At 42.1% G+C, this 16,013-nt stretch overlaps 1 protein-coding gene across 24 annotated transcripts in view; it reads right to left on the bottom strand.

Annotated features, from left to right (window-relative positions):
• The window catches only part of FNBP1 (formin binding protein 1), a 91,531-nt gene that overhangs the window by 20,346 nt on the left and 55,172 nt on the right, over nt 1-16,013 (bottom strand). For 12 of the 24 annotated variants that reach the window (XM_027911684.1, XM_027911680.1, XM_027911681.1 and 9 more), the window contains 4 exons: nt 8,027-8,155; nt 6,086-6,232; nt 3,020-3,217; nt 1,426-1,608 (listed from right to left, as the gene is read on the bottom strand). In XM_027911684.1, the coding sequence (XP_027767485.1) occupies nt 1,426-1,608; nt 3,020-3,217; nt 6,086-6,232; nt 8,027-8,155 (657 nt within the window). Of the gene's footprint in view, nt 1-1,425; nt 1,609-2,012; nt 2,040-3,019; nt 3,218-6,085; nt 6,233-8,026; nt 8,156-16,013 lie in introns of all 24 variants that reach the window. The other 12 variants (XM_027911695.1, XM_027911696.1, XM_027911697.1 and 9 more) reach the window with 5 other exon arrangements.

Raw genomic sequence — 16,013 nt, 5'->3', positions numbered from 1 at the left:
CAGTTTTTCAGCCAAACTCTGCCATGTGCAAGGTTCAGGGAAGATAAACTCCTATTTTTGTTTGAAAAATGGAAAATTTTATCTCAGGGACCTGTCATTTTATTCTCTGCTTATGAAGACCACCAAGGAGAGGGTTTAATTCAACACAAACACTACAGCATCAGTTTATGAATATAATCAGAGCTGCTGTCAGGAGCAGGAACGGAGCAGCTGACCTGGGAAAACTCAGGTCATGTTTCCTGCTCAGCAGCAAAGAAGACAAGAACATTGACTTTGGAACAGTGGAGATGTGTCACAAAGTGTTGGATCTTTTTTCCCCCCCCTGGTTTTGCTCTGCTTCTTCACAAAGTTTAGCAAACTCTCAGTTAATGTCTTCCCTCCAAAGTTTGCAGGAACAGCACCTAATACTGGCTATTCCAAAGAGCTTCTCAACTTGGTATTTTTGCAAAGACTGACACTTAAAGTGTCAAGAATAAGAACTGTGGGGAAAAAAGCTCCATTTAAAACTAATTAGAAAAAAAAAGTAAAGGAGCACTGCAGGATTTTAATTTTTCTGTGGACACTTTAAAAAACTGCTCAAGGAAGTCCAAAGGCAGACATGATAAACTTGGTGAGAAGTTTGATTACTACAGCTCTCTACGGGAATCAAATCAAACCTTACCCAAATCTTCTTGAAAATTCATGCTACAAGATGCAGTTAAGGTCCTTGAGAAGTGTCAGCCTCAAATATTTAGGGCCAGCTGTAACTGAGGTGTCTTTGGTGTGTGTCCCCCAGCCTTTCCCAACGCTGCAGCTGGTTTAAAGAACACATGGACCGTAGAAACTACCTTATTGCCACCCAAAATCAGTTCACCTTCCATAAATAACCAGTTTTTTATCTCAAAACTCAGGGTCACTACACAAACTGACACTGCAGCACCTGAAGCAGGAGCTGAGGGTCTGGAACAGAAGTTCCCACTGCTCCAGAAAAGGTGTGAGATCATTTCAGAGAAATTCCTGAACTTGCACCAAGTGAAATCACAACATTTATTTTCTAGAATCCCTCCTAATTTACTCTCCTCCTTCTGACATAGACATTGAGCTGAAATCACCCTGCAGAGACAAAAAACTAATGACTTGGACTTTTCCATGTGCCTTTCCTAACCTTCAGCTCCTCCTTCCCCCCAAGAAAAAACCAAACGGGTAATTTCCATCAGCAAATGCACTTTTTGTGGTTTCGCTGTGGGGTTTTTGACTGCAAATGGCTTTATAGGTCGGGAACCCTTGGATTTTGTCTGCATGTTATGATAAAACACAATGGAACCATTCACAAAACAAAACAAGTTTTTACATAACAGAACGTGCAATAAAAGCGCAAGAAAGAAAGAAAAGAAAGAGAGAAAGAAAGAGAGAGAGAGAGAGAGAGGTATCCAGAGGAGAACTTACCCCGCGCTTTAGGCTCCTGAAGCAGTGGATTTTGGGTTTGGAGGTCATGAACTCGTTGAAGCGATGGGAGAGGGGTTCCTTTTGCTGCTTGGGAGACTGGGGGCCGTTGGGAACAGCAGAGGGTGAGGCAGAGGCAGGGGGAGGAGGAGGGGGCTGATGGGGGGATGTTAAAAGGGACATAAGCTACGTATAAGAGATGGAGAAGTGACAGAATAAAAAACCAAAATAAAGAGATAAAAAACACAAAACGAAAGTAAGCATCAAAACCAATATTTGAAATCCAGAGGAAAAAAAAAAAAAACCAACCAACCAATTAAATAATTAAATATTAAAGGCCATGGTTTAAAAGAGGGGAGAAAGCAGTAGTTAAGAGTTGTGTTAAATGAAGAGTGTGATAAATGAAAGTTTTAGTAAGTGATGCAACAGAAGAGTAACATAAAAGTATTTTGAAGGAAGCTCATGCAGACTCTTCCATGCAGCGCTATCCCCATAAATTGCCCTGTTCTGCTCTGTGGACAGCTCAGAATAATGCATATGGATAGAGCTTTCAAATACCTGAATTTAAATGGATCAGATAAGGAAGGTACCTTAGTGCCCAGTAGCGTTTCTATTATCTGGAAAACAACAAACCACATTCCTTCCTGCTTCCAAATCATACCTCAGCCACGTGCATCCCACTTCACTTGTACAAGTTATTCTATGAATTTGCTCAGGAGTTAGTCCTGGGTGTGCTTCTCTTTCTGGCTACACTGATGTAAGCACCAGAGAGCTGAGTTTTTTCTCATACCAGCACTACAGGAATGACCCATTGTGAACTGGTAGATTTTTTGGGGGGACTCCTAATTAGAAGTAGTTTGGTAAATAGTCAGAGCAAGGGTGAGGTTAAAACAACAAAGCTTCTCTGGGCTTCCATCAGTGTTACTGAAAACTGATTCAGTCCAGTCACCCTGACACATTCTGGGAACCCCAGATAAATGCTGCCATGCATTATGGTGTAAAAATATGACAGTGGGATGAAAAAAGGTTTAATGGATACATAAGTTAATATGGTCTTTTTTTTTTAAAAAGTCAACTGCTCAGTTAGTGATGCTCCATTAGTTGTGCTTCAGGATGAAATCACAGCAATTCCCTGTTTCCCAGCCACCCACCTGCTCACCCCAGTGCACAGACTGGAAACGCCAATGAAAAGCCAAGGAAGAGTTTTAGGAGTGTCAAAACAGTAACGCCACGTTAAAGCTTCCCACGAGTAACAATGTTAGTTGGCACACATGGCACTAGGTAAGTGGTTTACGATTCCTTTTCGGAGTTAGGAACAGAAATGGACCATGGCAAGAGACGTGACAACTCAAGTTAAAATTAATTTTTTAAACTGCAACATAATTAAAGAAATTATACAGGAAAAAAAAAATTAAAGATATAAAGAAATTTAAGTAACCAAAGACTACAACAAAACGCCATATTAAGACACCAGTTATTAACTTTCCGCATCTAAAATTCTCTTTAAAACAAACTGAACTTGCCAGGATTACCAGACAAGACAGAGGTTATTGACAAAACACACACTAGCACCGAGCTCAAGTTTGCAAATCAGTACCTTATTTTTCTTGATGAATGGCCATAACTTGCCCTTGGATTTGCCACCAAACTTCGGCTCTGACTTGCCATCCCCTCTGGAGTTGGAAAGGCTGGATTCTGAGACAGTTCTCTTCATGGGCTGCGTGAAATCCTCAAATTCGATGTCTCCCGGAGGCTCAAACCCTGATTTGAAGGCTTCTATTACCATCTGAGAATCCTGGGAAGGGACAGATCAATACAAGTGTAAGTATCTCAGGTGAGGGGCTGTCAGAAAATTGGTGGCTCGTTAAAACAGAGCAAGAAGGGAACCAACCCTTAGAGTGACCAGGCTCATTGCTGGGAATGGACACCCATCCAGCAGCTGCCCAAATCCCCAATCTGGCCACAGCCAGCAAAGTTCTCATTCCCTTTCTTTCATTTCCAACATAAAAATCAAAATTCTGGTACAAACATCTTCTAAAGGCCTTTTCATGTCTACTGGTGAAAAGCACCAAGAGCTTATTAATTTCACTGACTACAAAAGCAATCACACCTCAGTACCTGAACAGGTAAGTGACTTGTAACAGAGATTTAAGGTGACTGCAGCCACCTTCCCTCATGGCACTATTGGGAGGGATATAAGTCAGCCACACTGACTGTAAACTGTATACAGTGGCTTTGCTGTTTTGTTTCTTTTGACAGAGGGAAAAGAAAAAAGGCAAATCAAAGCAAAACCAATACATAGCCCTTCTCCTACTCAGGTCTACAAACACAATTAATTATACATAAGCTCAAATTCAGACCTCAGCTTACCAAATGCATTTAAATCTAATGGACTCAGGGGAAAAAAATATTTTTACACAGTTCTCATTTACTTGTTTTTTTGGGAAAGGAGATTTTTGTTATACTCTAACAGCTTTCTTCTAAGATCATTAGACAAACTGTGCCTCAGAATACAAATATCTTATTAGTCTCTAGAGAGGGGTATCACCATCCTGATCACATTAACAGACGAACTTGTTGCTTTGAAAGAATTTCACAGATTCTGTGAAATTTAGTGGGCTTTAAACTGGAAAAGAGTAGGTTTAGATTAGATATTAGGGAGAAATTCTTCCCTGTGAGGGGGGGGAGGCCCTGGCACAGGTTGCCCAGAGAAGCTGTGGCTGCCCCATCCTTGGAAGTGTCCAAGGCCAGGTTGGAGCAACCTGGGAGAGTGGAAGGTGTCCCTGCCCATGACAGAGGGTGGAATGAGGTGATCCTTATATTCCCTTCCAACACAAACCATTCTGTGATTATAAGAGTCTACACAGAGTTATATTAAATTCCCCACTGGTATTTTATTCTATGCACGATGTTTTTCATTTTTTTTCCTCTTAATTTTACAGCGTTCTTTCCATTTACTCAAAACATCCTTCCACTACAATGAGGCTAAAAATAACCAGTATGCTCCATATATCACAGAGATAATGTCATAACAGGAACTCCAAAGTCCATAACAGATTAGTTTTATCTGCTGCTAGAGCCTTCTGAATCGGGTTCTGCACAGGTTCACCTGGCAGTCACCACAGCTCACCCTTGCAACACGACCTTTGTGTTGCTCAAGTGGTTAGAAAAGAGAAACGGGAAAAAAAAGAAAACATTTAAAACTATTAGAAACACAGTTACAGCTGTCCAGGACTTCCAGCTAATTCCAGACAGTTTCTATTACTATTATCAGGAATTCTGAACACTTCAGTGAGGGCATAAAATAATCCTATCTACATGGTTACACATTTAGTAACTGAGCCTGAAAGAACGGTCCCTGTGCAAAGTGGGCATGAGGCAGAACTTTATTCTCTGCAGCTTAAATATTGCACAGAAAGCATTAAATCTGACCCAATATGCCATTCTGATTCTTCACACTACTCAATAAAATAGAGGCCACATGCAGGAGCCACCAATTTGACTTCTCTGTGTGCAACAGAGACCGACTTGAACATAAAATTCACCCTGATTCAAACAGCCAGCCGTGTGTTTTGCTAAGACCTCACTTGAAGACTCAAGCAGAGCAGAGGCTGAGAGATGAATCTCCCCAGCACGATTTCACCATGCAGCACCAAAAGCTGTGCCTCAAAAGCAGGATATGTTGTTCTAACACAGGAATCTGTGCCCCAGTTCCCTGTTTTCCCTACTCAGAGAATAATTGTCAGACTCCTTGGTTTCCTGTGCTGCTCTTTGTGAGAGCAGTTGCTGAACAGAGAGGAGAGGATCCATTTCAAAACTTCAGCCTTGGGCTTATGCTGCCAATTCATGGCTCTGGGCACTGAACAGCTCAGAAAAGATGCCAGTGAGAAACATGTAAGGGAAATTCAAACAGCCAGTCAGACATATGCTGTGTTTGAAGCACTAATGTGATCCATGAGCAGGGCTGAGAGATTTGGTGTAGGGAGGGAGCAGATCATTCTGCAAACAAAACAGAAAACACATTTGCCCTTGTGGTCACTGAACGTCAGGAAGCTCAACCGAGCTCTTTACCAGCCTTTTTCTCAGAAAGGTTTCTTTGCATCCCACAGTGATGCTCAGAAGGCAAGGTTTGCTCATTTACAGGTTGCCAGCAAACCCTTAATCTGCAAAGAAAGGCTTTACAGGAAGATTTTTGCCAGTTGTTTGCAATAGTTGATGCAGCCAATCCTCTGAAGATTTTCATTATTATAAAACTAATTGGAATGAAGATATTTCTGAAACTCTGCTTCCTGACTATGAGACATAGAAACCAACTTTGAAATTATCCAACATTATCTTATTCTATGCAGAAGCCTATTTTTCAATTACAACACTTCAAAAAGTAACTATCCCGGCAAAAGGAGAGAATATTCCTAAAAGGATGATATCTTAAAAATAACAAGCATGGCAGTAGAGGCATTTCTGGGTATTAAGTAGATTTGGGGAAATAATCTGAGCACATCCTGCCTCAGACAAAGCAGCTTGGGACACGAAGCTGTGCTTTGGTTTAGTTCTCCGACTGCAAAGCTCTGGTGCTGCAGCCTGGACACAGGATTTAATTCTCCATATACAGGAGATCAACACTAAAGACGACAATCAGCAAGGCAAACAACGCAACACTCACATTCTTGTGATCCACTGATTCTGCAGCCTTTGTTATCTCATCCAGACACTTGCCAATGATGGGGATCACTTGGCGGTCGACTTCGGCGAAGGTTTTCATGGACTCACCTATCCTCACGATCCTCCTCTCCTCCATCTCTTGTATTTTCTAAAATGTTACATTTCATTCAGATCAAACATCAAGATTAACTTCACAGTTTCACCCGGTTTTCCTCCCCAGGGTACATCAGCTGCTTTAAAACTTTTGTTTTAAATATATTTTTCAGGACAAACTAGGACAGCTGTTCTCAGGAAGGCACCAAGTGATGCTGTCCCCTCAAACATCAAAATGTTCTAAATGTTCAGGATGTTCTAAAAGTAATCTCTTCTACTATTACTGGAAATTTTTCAATTAACTTTTTATGTTAAAAATTGCTGATTTGCCGAAACCCCAGCTTTGGACTTGTAAGGATTGGCTCCTAAGGCTTTTAAAGAGAATTTCTGCAACAAAAAATCCATTTTCTGTGCATGCTCTGAGAGATCTTATTTTCATTCCACTGCAGAACCCAAGGAAGTAAAAATTTTGATGTCTCCCCTTCTCCTTTTCCCTAGAAGGTAATTTTTGGTTTACAAGCAGTCCTAGACATCATGTATAGTTCACAATGCAATACATCACGTATTGATGCACAATACATCATGTGTTGTTCACACCAGGGTTTCCCAACATATGCTCCTCGTTGCTCAGTGGATTCAGTGCCAAGATCTTGAGCATCTATTCCACAGGCCCCTCATTTACAACAAGGGAAACTGGATGTGGCATAATTCTATTATGACAAATTACAACAGGATACAGAAGGGCATGAACAGGAACAGCCTGTTTCACACACTGGACTGCAGGAATCCTATGGAACACCATCAGCTTAAAAATCCCCATTGCTTTGACTGATCCACAAGCAACACCAATTCTTTACAAAAAACCCCAAACTTATTTCAAAATCTGAAAGAAAGCACCAGAGCTTACTGGGGCACTGACAGGGAAAAGGGCACATCAGCAGGACTTCAACACGCCCAGCTACACATTGGAGTGCTTACCAGCTCCTCCATTACACACAAATGTATTGCAAAAAAATGTTCTATTTGACTCCAGGAATAACTTATCTCAAGGCACTGGTTTGAAACACCACGGGGCAAAAGAGGAGGTGCCCACTTGGCTCAGAAGTTCCAGCAATGGGTAGGAAAGTGCGTGTTTGCTACGCAAATATCAGCTATTTCTCATCTGATGACAAGCATGTGACATTTCCTCCCTTAAAAAGATTGTATTTTCCACTTTTGATGCTCATGACCCATTACAATGGAACAGTCATTTCGAACTTCTGTTCTACTGCATTAATCTCAGCTCGTTCAGCCAAGCACAAATTCAGGTCTCCAGTCACAATAAATGGGATGGTTTTTTTTATTCTTCCTCTACTGCCTTTTCTTTAGGCACCTTAAGACATAATCAGCACTAAACCCTTTGGCATTCAGCTGCTGCAGAATTACTGTGCCTTACATTTAAACATCTGTGGAGTGTGATTTGAGCACAGGTTATAAAGGGCTGTGAGATGCAACGATGCCCAGCTGACTCCTGCCCCAACAATGCAAATGATGTTCTCATCCCCAGCTGCACAGGCACAAGAGTTGGACAGAGCCAGGCTGTGAGGATTCCAAAGGCTCTCGTAATCTGTCATGACAGCTCAATGTCACCTTCCTCATATATTATTGATCCCTTGATATCTAGTCTAAAAAACCGAAATAATTTATCCTACCATCTCATGGGGTGTCAGATTGCACGTAAAATTTGCTAAGAATGACCCAAAAAATTAGCAAAAAGTAAAAGTCAGGGACTTGAGGTGATGTGCAACGTGACCATCTGTTCTCATCACAGAACTATGAGCTACTCTAGACCCATGCCAGTGTCCCTTACCTGGAAGATGTTTGGTATGTGTGTGTAGTAATGCTCGTGCTGCTCACTGTTGAACTTCTGTAGGGTGGAAGAATATTCTGCTTTGCTGTCTTCTGCCATCTGATGTCGCAGCTGGGCTTGCTGTCTTGCCTGAAGAAACACCCAAAGAAATTTATAATTTACTACATGGAAGGCAACTGCATTTGCTGTCCTCCTCATCTTACTAGCCAGGAACACCAGGATACAGGACTCAGCACACTCCAGCTTTTGGTTTCATCATGTTTTGTCAAGGAGTTCATCTCCCCAGGCACGAGCTGCAGTGTGGGCAGTGCTGCTGTTCCTTTCTTGTGTTACAAGGTGCTGTTTCCATGAACTACTTTGCATTCCATGAACAACCTTCATCACACACATATCAAACACCAAAACAAGCTTGTCCCTGTGCCTGCCCACCGGACAGGCACCTTCTCAGCACATTTGTGCACACTCTTCCTGCTCCACATATGCCCTGCTGGATGGCACCATCTTTCCTCTAATGAACTGCTTCCCTGTTGCTGAGCAGTATTTTCTGGGGAAAGGGAAGTGAGGAAAAAACCCAGCACAGTTTTGTCTCATTTCCCATGCCTTGGCCAACACAATCACGGCAAAACATCTTAACTCTGTGTATCCTGCAGAGTCCTTTACCCACACTCCCTCCAACAGCTCTGGTATGAAGCTCACAAGGCATGGGGAGCCTGAGCAGCAGCTGAGACATGACTCCCTTCCTATTTTTACCCACACAGATGATTTGTTTTGCTACCCAACACAGCAGAGCCCTGGGCAATTAATCTCACTTCTTTCCCTAGAATAATCTGTCCCTGAGTGACCCTTTTATATTTTCAGATTCTTCCCCTTACAGTTCTGCTTTCCAAGGCCTTCTGTCATCTGTTTCACTGCCCAATATTATTCCCTAACTCCCTGTCCCATCTGTTTGGTTTAGATGCCTTTTCCTTCCTTGCCAGTGGCTCTTCCTTCTCTTCCCTTCCTACATCCCTGAGCCTTCACTCCCTGTCCTGCTCCTGTCACTGAAGCTCCCCCTCACCTGGCCAGAGTTCTGCTGCTCAATTTCTGAATAACCCCTTAAGACAAGGGGGTTATTTAAAAATTTAATATTAAAATTAAATTTTAAATTAAAAAAATAATCACTTTGAGCACTTCGGAGTGTTTCAGGAACACGACATGGCAAAGAACTGTAGCATATTTCAAGTGGGATCCCATTAAAACCAGTTCAGATCAGGGTTATTCTTTGAACTGTTCCAAGCAGACAGTAAGTTTCCTGACAATAAGTCCATGAAATACCAAATCATGGAACATTTTAGTAATCATAAATGGAAGGTAACAAATTCTGCCAGAGGGTTTCAAATCTCAATTTGTCAAGCTCGCACATCTCACCTCATCATTTACTTCACCTCAATTCAGCTATTGCTTTTGCAGTCAATTGTAGGAATTTCCCAGATCCCCTCCACATTCCTTCTACCGAAATAATTCAAGCAGAGTGAGGAGATACTGGGCACCAAGTGCATCAGAGGAACGAAACAGTAGCATCAAATGGAAAAGAATGTGACTATAACCAAATGAATCAATCCACTAGAAGACAGACCTTCAACTTTGCTTGTTCCCCAGGAGTTTTAAGTGTCCACTAACTCCTGCAAAGGATGAGTGTAAACTTCAGAATATTTACCTGCTGCGATCAAATTCCAAGAAGCCACATCAATCATTTCCCTGCCAAGTGCTATAAAGCTCATTAAACTTTACCATCCACACACTCGAACACAGCCACCTTAAATGCGAGTGGAAAACAGTGTAGCCTTGTACTACAAACACCAATTTACCAGGAAGACAAAGTCAGCCATGGAAGGGTGGGACAGCTGGAGGAGCGGTGCAGGCTCCTCTCCCAACCCCTTCCTCACATCCCAGCTGCTGCAGATCAATATCCATTTGTGAGGCCCATTCTCCTCATCTACCTAAGAGCAACCCATTGTTTGAGCTGACTGTACACCAGCCCCACTCCCACTCATACAGCTGTCTCTCTCTCTCTTTTTTTTTTTTTTTTTTTATGATTTTAAATAGTGCAACTCCGGAATTTGTCCCTTGACTCTATTGTTGAAGCAGAAAAACAAGAAATCCATTATTACACATTTCCAGGCAGATCCAGCAAGCATTAAGCCAGAGTTCATTGTCGTGAGCAAACTCAGTGGCTGGACACGACAAAGTAACTCTGAGCTAAATGTATACAGGAGTAGACACTCACTTTCCAAAATGATCTTAACTGGCCCCAAATAAGAGGGGGAAGCAGATGAGTAAATAAAATTGGGTGCATTCCAAAACCAAGAATTTTTGTGTGAGAGCCCTAGTGATGTTTTGTTTCTCCTGGCCATTTAATGCACTTGGCAAGCTTTTAACAGCTTAAATATTTTTCCAATGAGGTACTTGGATCTTAAAATAAGAATATTTTTTAAAAGCCCAGAATTTTTGTATTACTTCATTTGAGTATGTCACTTACTCTAACATCATCACTTCTACTATCAACAGAATAACATTTTAGAGGCTCCTGATTTCTGCTGAAGCACTGAGTGATAAAAATGAGTTGATGTTAAGTTTCACATTTAGAGTAATGGATGCAGTAGCCTGGAGCTGCAGAGACTCTCAGGAGCTATTTCAGGAGTAATTTATAGTTGAGCTTTACAGAAAATAAAGTTTGGCCTTCTTTACTGCTCACTTGTGCATGCAAACAGCTTCAGAGGAGGTTTTCTTGGGGGGGCTTCTTAGAGTTAATGGCAAAATATTTTCTCTGAACAGTATTTCCAGAAGGAAAGGCTTTGGAATAATTGAGCTCTGGAAAACCAGACCACAACTTTAGATATAAGAGAACGATACTGTGATGCAGCTTTCAGTTAACACACTCTCTCCTTGAACGGGGCAGGGATGACTGAACAAGAGCTCACATTTCCAGCACCACATGTGAAACCACAATCCAGATCTCCTACAAACTGCCAGACTGCTCAGTTGTAAGAGATTCAAGGCAAGGTACTCTGAATGCAACAAAAAAATCCCCTCCCTTCTTCAAAGAAAGAAAGAAAGAAAGAATGAGGTCACTTTTCAGCAACATCAAAAAGCAAAAAGCATAAAGGAAACCTGAGAGATTTGTGGGGAGAACAGCAGCAGTTTGCTTTTAAATGCCTGATGCTGTAAAAAGACACACAGATTTTGCACACCCCCAACCCCAAACATCTCTTTATAACATCTTTTTGTCCCCAAATAAACATGCACAGTGTACAAACACATCCCTTACTCTCTAAAATCTGGTTTTGTTAAGGCAGTTTTTATCTGAACTCACATGGCAGCAACAAAACTATAAGGTCACCTATGTCAAAATGCTTATAAAATGTTCCCAAAAATGAATGACAGCCCAGTACCTGCAGCACCACTAACACTGCAGTGAGCATACAGGTTAAGCTTCAGGTTCCCACTGCCATGGCAATCAGATTTAAACACAGTCACCCCAGGGGAGTGTTTTCTGTAACTCAGAGAACGCTGTGGGTAAAGGAAGCACAGCTCTGATAACAGAACTAGGTAAAATCTTACTAGCAGCAGGAAAGGCTTCTTATGTGTGACCTCCTCTCACAGAACCTGGACAAAACTGCCATAGAATACAATCAAAACCAATCTTTTATCTTTTCTTTAGACAGCCTTGCTAGATGATGGGGGAGAATGCAGGGCAGTAGCAAACTGCAGAGCAGTAATAATTTTCTAACTGTTGATTTTTTAAAAAATCAGTAGAACTGTTGCTGTCTTTAGTAAAAAACAAACAAACAAGACCAAGCCAGGCCTCAACAGCACCCACCATAGGTGAAAAACAACACTAAACTCAACAGCCATATGAGCCTGCAACACCCACTATGGCATCTCTCTCTTAAGGCAGCAGGAAGAACACGAAGATATTTACTCAAGATTATTTTAACCACATTTCCTGCAGAATTTTCTACTTAACCCCTGAGTTGCAAAAACCAGAGAATTTCAAACTTCATCAAAAGTTAATTTGAGATGTTTAAATGACTCTAACAGGAGACCAGAGAGGCAGATGCCAGGGTGGGACACCAATGGTCTAAAACTTCTCATGACTGAAGTACTTACGGAAGTGTTTGTTTCCCCCTTAAAATAAGAAACGAGCAACACTTTTACTCTGAAGTAACCTGTATTTAGTCTGAACCTGCTCATCACCTGTGTGAAACCCCCTGTAGTTCAGCAATATGGTGAAACTTCAGCAGTCACTGAAGAGCAGAACGAGATCAAAGAATTCCAGACACAGGAACATCTCCATAGTCATTGCAAACATGAAGAACAAGTAAAGCTTTACACATAAATCTGAATTAAATCAATCCTAATACTTCATGCCTTTGAGCAGGAAAATTTAACAGAGAAAGGGAATATGGTGGGCACCGCTAACCCTGAAGGTGTGAGAAAGCGTTATCAAGCTGCTACATGTTACATGCTGCCTCTAAAAAGAATTAAAATCCAAATCCTTGTACAGTGTTAGATATACCTTCTCCCCCCCAAGCCCTGTCTGATATGAAATGCAACTGGTGATAGAGTGATAAAGGAGAAATTTTTTTAAACCATGTCCACTTGCTGTCCTTTTGGTCTCCAATGCAGAAAAGAATGAGGAGATTTTGCTGAGAACAATTTTCTGAGACGCATTCCAGAAACAGCAAGAGGGTCAATAGACACACTGTCTTCTGGGTTTACACAGACGAAAAATGCAGCTCCTCAGGGCTGTTATGGTGGGAGTGATATGAATAACTGAAAAGGGCAGAAAAAAACCTTGGCTGCTATTCAGCTGGTCCACACTAAGTGGAACAGTTCAACTTCTCAGCAGTCGCTCTTGTCCAGAATGGCAGAGTTTCCAGTCAAAACTTTGGTGTCACTTTATTCCTTCTTTCTTTTCTCCCATTCCGCACCCCCTCTTTTCTTTCAAACTCAGACAGCATGTGAGATGCTTCACTGCCAGGCCACTGCCTGCCAAGATAGATCCGTCTTTGGCAAATCCAAGATCAGACTAAAACGCAAACATTAAAAAAAAAAAAAAATAATCACCCCTGCCCCCACCTCTCAACTACCCAAGCCCTTCAAAATAACTTAATGATAAAGGCAGACTCAGAAACACTTCACCAATTTCAGGAATGCTTTCAATTGCTCACAGATTTTTTTCAGCCTCAGGCTCTGGTCCTCCCTCCACAGCCTCTCTGTGACCACCGGGCACCATCAGGGAGCCTCTTGGGAGCAGCAGCACTGGCAGCGTTTGCAGAATCATTAATAACAGTGGGCATCCTGCCACAGACTTCAAAACAGGGCCAGGACTGGCAGGCCTGGATTTACATAGCCTCCAAATCAAGCTGCACTGTTTACTATTTTACAATAACCAGTCGGGTCTCTCTGAACTGGCAAGCAGAAAAAGGATTTGAAGTTTGCTATCCTGAAAGCAAAAAAAAAAAAAAAGAAAGTAGAATAGGGGGTGCAAAATAACAGCCAGGGAAAGAAACAAAGACAAAAATCCTTTCTTTTTTACACTAGGGGTTTTTTGGGGAAAAAAATCTGAGTCTCTGTGGACCCCTGAAATCCTTTGGTTGAATGTAATACACAAATGAGCAAACCACTGAAAGGGGATGGAAAATCCTCATCACCACATCTCAGGAATGGTTATCTAGTGCAGTTGCACTGCACATAATTCTGCCAAAATTCAGAAACTCACACTAACGCAAGAGATATCCCAAAGGAACACAGCCCCAGCGAAGCCCTAACAATTAAGATGGACGAAATTAATTAAGAAGAGCAGCACGTGCCCCCATGCCCTGTGCCAGAGAAGCACCTCTCAGCACACTGCTCCAAGGCCCTGGGGAACAACTTCAATCCCAAAGTTTGTCTCCTTGCACTGCCATGCTCGTGTCATGAATACTAAATAATCCCAACTCCCTGGGTGACCAAACTGCAAATCCCTGCTAACACCCAGGAATTTGCCACACAGCTCAAAGAAATGCAGTTCCACAAGGATGTCTAGCAGGTCTAGTTTAATAAAAAAGAAGGAGAATCTTTGTGGGTGGAAGGTTATGTGGATCTGAGGGAGGAGGGAACAAGAAAAGATGTATTTGGAGCCGTGGCCAACAATGTTTAAATGATTTCTGGAGGTCTGTTTAGTTGTGCTACATAAGCAATTAAATCCTGTGGTGTATAAAGCTGAGTATTGAATATAAATAGTGGAAATTATTTCTTGAATATAAATAATGGAAATTTCAGGACTGTGTAATAGATTGCTTCTCTCATACTTGGAATACTGGGCACAGCTCTAGTCATCTCTCTCCAAGAAAGAATTTACAAACACAGCCAATGCTGGACAGGCAGTCAGGGTTGAATAAAGTTACCAGTATGAATCTGCCTGCCTTGAAGGCCAACTTTACAGGTACAGCACATGAATTTTGTCTCTTGGAGAGGTGAATTAGTCAACAACAACATTGAAAAGGCAGGTGTTCTCAACACTTCCTCACCTCAGCATCTGTCAGGCCACACCTGGAGTACTGGGTTCAGTTTTGGTCCCCACTATACAAAAAAAAGAAATGTGGACAGACTGGAAGGGGCCCAGAAGGGCCACAAAGACAATCCAAGGAGTGGGAAGCTGCCATGTGAGGAAAGGCTGAAAGACCTACGTTTGTTCAGCCTTGAGAAAAGAAGGCTTAGGTACTTTATGCTCCAGGATTTAAAGGGTGGCTACAGAGAAGACAGAAACTCCCTTTTTACAAAGAGTCACATGGGAAAGATGAGGGGTAAAGGGTACAAGTTACCCCTGGGGAGATCCCCACTGGACACCAGAGGACAATTTTTCACAGTGAGAAAAACGAGCCATTGGAATAATGTCCCCAGGGAAGTGGTAGATTCCCCAGCGTGGGACACTTTTACAATGCATGTGAAAAGGGTGCTGGGCCATCTTGTCTAGACCAGGCTTTTGCCAAGGAAGGCCAGATGATCCTTGAGGTCCCTTCCAACCTGGTATTCTGTGATTCACTGAAGAGCTGGCAAACGAAACTGGCTGAATTCGGAGGCCTTAGTTCTTACAAAGCTGAAAGGATCTGCTCTAATGTTTTGACAGAAAAAGGATGACTATAAAAGAGCTTTCCAGCTGTACAGCATGAATTAATTGCTTTGCACTAGCTAAGAATGCCAGTTATATTGCAATTCTGATTGAAACTGCTGCTTATCCTTATGTCAGAAGTTGCTCTTAAGCCTCCCCTTCACACTCCCCTCCTTTTAGCAATTCACCTCTCAAAAGAGTTGTACTGTCACAAAACTCAGTCAAATTGCCACGTGGAGCATTGCTGCAGAGGAGCACTGCTAAGGGGAAATATAAGTTCAGTTGGATTTCCTTATCTTGCAGTAAAACTGACTGATGATCTGCTCTTTGATCTCTTAACACCACACACAGTGTATGTGTGGGACACACATGGGTATTTATTAAGTCCTCCATCCACTCCTGCTGGAGTCATTAACTCTCTATTGAGTAGAAATCGACACTCTTAAATTAGTCATGATTCCAAAAGGGAAACAGCTGCTGTGCAGGGAGAGTCACGGATGGCAGGTTGTAAACAAGGCTTACTCTTCCAGAAATGCAAATTGCTGTCCTGAGGGACTCCCTGCGTTCACACACTACATCATCTGTTAGGAAGGAAGCAGTTCAGGAAGGATATTGGGGTCTGCATAACCTAGGGAAGTAACGTTAGCATGAATCCAATGCCTTAAATCACGTTACCAAGCAAGAACAGCACTTGAATCGATGGGAAATCTGAGCCACACCACAAGCAAAGACACAGCAGCTTTAGCCACTTTCATCTGTGGAGCAAATGGGAAGCAGAAACCTGCTCAACGTACATAAAAGTCATCACCATGCAGAGAACACAGAAAAATCTTACACAGTGTCTCACTCTAA

This window comes from Empidonax traillii, unplaced genomic scaffold (genome assembly GCF_003031625.1).
Source record: "Empidonax traillii isolate 1590-97213 ecotype Southwest subspecies unplaced genomic scaffold, ASM303162v1 scaffold34:size3740991, whole genome shotgun sequence".
In the NCBI taxonomy this organism is placed as follows: Eukaryota; Metazoa; Chordata; class Aves; order Passeriformes; family Tyrannidae; genus Empidonax; species Empidonax traillii.
This window is presented reverse-complemented; position numbering and strand designations above follow the sequence as displayed.